Source organism: Mesitornis unicolor, unplaced genomic scaffold (assembly GCF_000695765.1).
Source record: "Mesitornis unicolor isolate BGI_N332 unplaced genomic scaffold, ASM69576v1 scaffold17083, whole genome shotgun sequence".
NCBI classification, from domain to species: domain Eukaryota; kingdom Metazoa; phylum Chordata; class Aves; order Mesitornithiformes; family Mesitornithidae; genus Mesitornis; species Mesitornis unicolor.
Genome location: NW_010176881.1, coordinates 1 through 4,164, shown reverse-complemented (window position 1 = coordinate 4,164; position 4,164 = coordinate 1). Strand labels below are relative to the sequence as shown.

General features: G+C 48.1%; 1 protein-coding gene across 1 annotated transcript; it reads right to left on the bottom strand.

The window, feature by feature from the left end:
- Positions 1 to 939: 939 nt before the first annotated feature.
- RPUSD2 (RNA pseudouridylate synthase domain containing 2) lies at positions 940 to 4,161 on the bottom strand (the record flags this gene model as incomplete). Its single annotated transcript, XM_010181870.1, has 3 exons — positions 940 to 1,752; positions 2,455 to 2,751; positions 3,970 to 4,161. Coding segments are annotated over 3 exons (1,302 nt in total), but the record flags the coding sequence as incomplete, so codon positions are not given.
- Between the last annotated feature and the right edge of the window lie 3 nt (positions 4,162 to 4,164).

Below are 4,164 nucleotides of genomic sequence, written 5' to 3'. Positions count from 1 at the left end.
TAAGTATGGTTTAAAAAAGAAAGAATTAAAAAGATAGAAGTTGGCAGACTGACCTCTACTTTGGATTTTTGCTCAAGCACGAAGATGCTCTCAGTGAGGTGTAAGGGATAGGGATCAACAGGCTCTCAGAAGCAGCCAAATGTTTCTGAGAAGGCAGCAGATTAGTCACAGGGGAGGCAGCAGAACAGAAAGGTGAGAAGTCTACTAAATCAGTCTCCTTATAAATCCCACAAAACACAAAATCTGCGGACTAGTACCTCCAAAAATGGGCCCCATATAGCGAGATCCATCCTTAGAGTTACTAACTTCAAATGAAGTCGTTATTTGAACCAATTCTGAAAAAGCATTTTCAAAGCAGTCTACCTGGCCAACAAACAGTAAGCACAAAATGAATCGGCTTCACAGTGCTCTGGTTTCACCTTACAGCATTCTCAGCGATAACAGTTGGGTTTCAAAATCACTCTGATAATAAAATACAGTAAAACCAGTTTTGTGTATGACGTGACATCCAGCATATTGAATGACACTCCAGCAGCTCTTATTGTAAGATACAAGAACATCACAAATCAGTCCACAAGAACAATCAGTTGTTGACTTTTAAGTGCATGATGCCCTTAATTATCCCTGTGGATAATCAACAGCAGACCCAGAACAGGTTGAGGTGAAAGGCAAAGCTACCTGTGCCATGCGGTGTTGGTTGCCCAGAAGTGCTGGTTCACTAAAGGGCGACACAAATCTACTGTTGTAGCCCTGTCTTCCTGCTCAACTTGTACCATGCTTGTCAGCAGCCAGGTCAGTTCTCCAGTCCCAAGAAGCCTTCCCAGCCCATCTCAAGTCACAGGCAGTTTGTTCACCTAAACCACACTGAAAAAGTCTGTCTTAGGTCTTTACAAGACTCTTTCCTGGCCAACAACATCCACAGGCATCAGACATCCTCGGTCATTCCTCCCAGTCTTCCATTGCCCACTCAGGCATCTTGGAGCAATACTCAAACTCCGCTCCCTTGTAGCGCAAGGCGTGGAGGTACATCACCAGCTCCTGGGGAGAAGGATCCCGCCTTGTCATTTTACACTCCAAGCACAAAGGGTCCTTCTCATCTGAACTTTTTTCTCCCATTTGCCTGTCCTGATTTTCACATGAACTGAGTTCTTTATTTTTTTCAAGCATTTCCAGGCTGCTATCAGAGTTCAGTGGACAAGCTGTTACGTCATTTCTCTCGGGATCCTTAGCGACCCTCTCGGAATCCTTAGCGTCCTCAACAGGGCAGGAATTCTCATTTACGTGATCAGCCTGCACAGACCTCGTGCAGTCACTTGAATTACTGCAGTCCTTATTTTCAGCATTGCAGTTCAGGTCCTCCTCCGAAACCCCCAAGATATCCAGGCTTTGTTTGGAACGATGCTCCTCTACCAGCGCCTTAAGGAGTTCTTCATCCGTTTTATCAATCTTGCCACCTTTTCCCCTGTCAGGGCCCCAGGCTTCCATGTTATAGATGGGGTCATTGACAATAGGATGTCCCAAATACTGCAAATGGACCCGGATCTGGTGCGTGCGACCAGTACGTGGAAGACACTTGACTACGCTGGTCTTGCCGTTGTAACTGAGTCTCTGGAAGATGGTTTTGCTGAATTTCCCTTTGGGGTCCACGCGACATACTCCCACTTTGTAAGAAACCACCAGTATGGGCTCTTCGCAGACCACTTCCTGGGCTGGAAACTCCCCCACCACACGACAGACGTACTCCTTTTCCAGCTACCGGGAGACACAAGAGCAACTATCAGAAAACAGAACAGAAAATGGTATCCGTGCTGATTACACCCAAGTCCCATCCTGGCTACTCCTCTCTTTCTCTTCAAAGAAATACGCTCGTAGGCAACATGCTGCCCAAACTTCATTACAACTGAACAGGAAAAAAAAAAATCAGCTCTTTAAAGCCAAATTTCTCTCACACTTTCCCCAGCTGGTCAGGAAATCAAGAACACAAGGGTCTCGCCTATTTTCTTCATATTAAATTCAAGAGCTCTCTCTCAGTGACCTTCAGTTTAAAGCCTTGAAGCAAATCCTGGAAGCTAGTACCCCACAGCTACAGGCCACTGGAAAAATGAGAAAAAATTATCTAATACTTTTTTCAGTTTCAAAAGTATTAGATGACTGACACACTTCCACTTACAAATAAAACTGCTCTGTAACCATTCTGCACAATTCTAGGCAGTTTGCACAGTCTCCTGGGGAAGGAAATCCCTTTCAATCTAATATTACCAAAAATCAACTCAACTTTTACTCAGCCTTTTTGTCATTTTGCCTCTCATGCTTAATACAGTAAGAACAGGATGATGACTGCAAACTGTTTTGGGAACTTGTGTTCATTTAGACCAAAAATGTTGCTGACTTTAGACCTGTTTCAAGAAACTAACACACAAGAGACCCCCAAATACTGCAGCCTTTAGCTCTCACCTGTCTCTCCCGCACCTGCTCATCAATCCTCTTGGATACCTCTACAGTCTTGGCAAACATAAGTACTCCTGAGGTCATGCGATCAAGTCGGTGAATGGTATGCAACTCCTTCAGAGCATGCTCTTTGCCTAGGATGAAGATGACTGTGTTGTGACGAAACCTGCCACAGGGATGTACTGGCAAAGAGGAGGGTTTGTCCACAACCACCACCTCGTCGTTCTCCACCAAGATCTCGATAGGCTGGGCAGTGACCGGCGGCTCATGGCGATGCACTGTATTCCTGAGAAAATCATTATTCTGTAAGAAAGATGGATAATTAGTGTGAGTCCAGCCTGCATAACCACCCTGTCTGGTCACAAACAATGGGGGCTTGATATTGCAGGGGAGAAAAACAAAAAAATGAAAGCCTCTTTGTCCTGGGAGCCAGGATTTAGCACAACAACTCTGCTCATCGACACTAAAATTCAATAATGAGTGTGAAGTGATATCTCCATGCCTCACCCACTACGGCTCTGTGCAGGGCTGCAGGATCTGCATACTCCTGACCCCGCTGGGGTGAGGATTCCCTGGGAGACGTGATTTCCCTTAAATCCTGCTGCCATCACAAGGTTCTTTCACCACGCTGGTGATCGCAAGGCAAGGCTCCTTGCCAGAGCCAAGCTGTGGTCTCCCACATTGGGTTTCCAGTTGGCCACACCATGCTCATAGAATCACTTGGTTGGAAAAGACTTTTAAGATCATCAAGTCCAACTGTAACCTGTCATCCACTACCAAACCATGTCTCTAAGCACCTCATCTACCCATCTTTTAAACACCTCCAGGGATAGTGACTCCACCACTTCCCTGGGCAGCCCTTTCCAGTGCCTGATAACCCTTTCAGTGAATAAATTTTTCCTAATATCCAATCTAAACCTCTCCTGGTGCAACTTCAGGCCGTTTCCTCTTGTCCTATTGCTTGTTACTTGGGAGCAGAGACCAACCCCCACCTCACTACAACCTCCTTTCAGGTAGTTGTAGAGAGTAGTAAGGTCTCCCCTCAGCCTGCTCTTCTCCAGGCTAAACAATGCTAGATCCCTCAACCACTCCCCATAAAACTTGTGCTCCAGACCCCTCACCAGCTTTGTTGCCCTTCTCTGGACATGCTCTAGTGCCACAATGTCCTTCTTGCAGTGAAGGGCCCAAAAGTGAACACAGAATTTGATGTGCCACCTCACCAATGACAAGTACAGTGGAAGAATCACTTCCCTGCTCCTGCTGGTCACACTATTTCTGATACAGGCCTGGATGCCCTTGGCCTTCTTGGCCACCGAGGCACACTGCTGGATCATATTCAGTCGGCTCTCATCCAGTATCCCCAGATCCCTCAGTGCCAAGCAGGTCTCCAGCCACTCATCCCCAAGCCTGTAGCGCTGCACGGGGTTGTTGTGACCCACGAGCAGGACCCGGCACTTGGCCACTACCAGGACGCCTCCCAGAGTGCCCAGCCGCGGCGAGGGCGGGAGGCGGGGTGCCCACCTTGAGCACGATGTCTAGATCCTTCACGGGCTCCTCGTTCAGGCGGAGGCGGCCGGCGCGGGCGGCGGCCCGGTAGTAGGCGAGGGGCTGGGCACGGAACTCGGTGCTGAAAACGTGGAGGAGGCTGTGGCCCACCCAGCGGCCCTTGCAGTAGGTGCGATAATCGAAATAGTAGGGGCGCACCTTGCGCAGCCC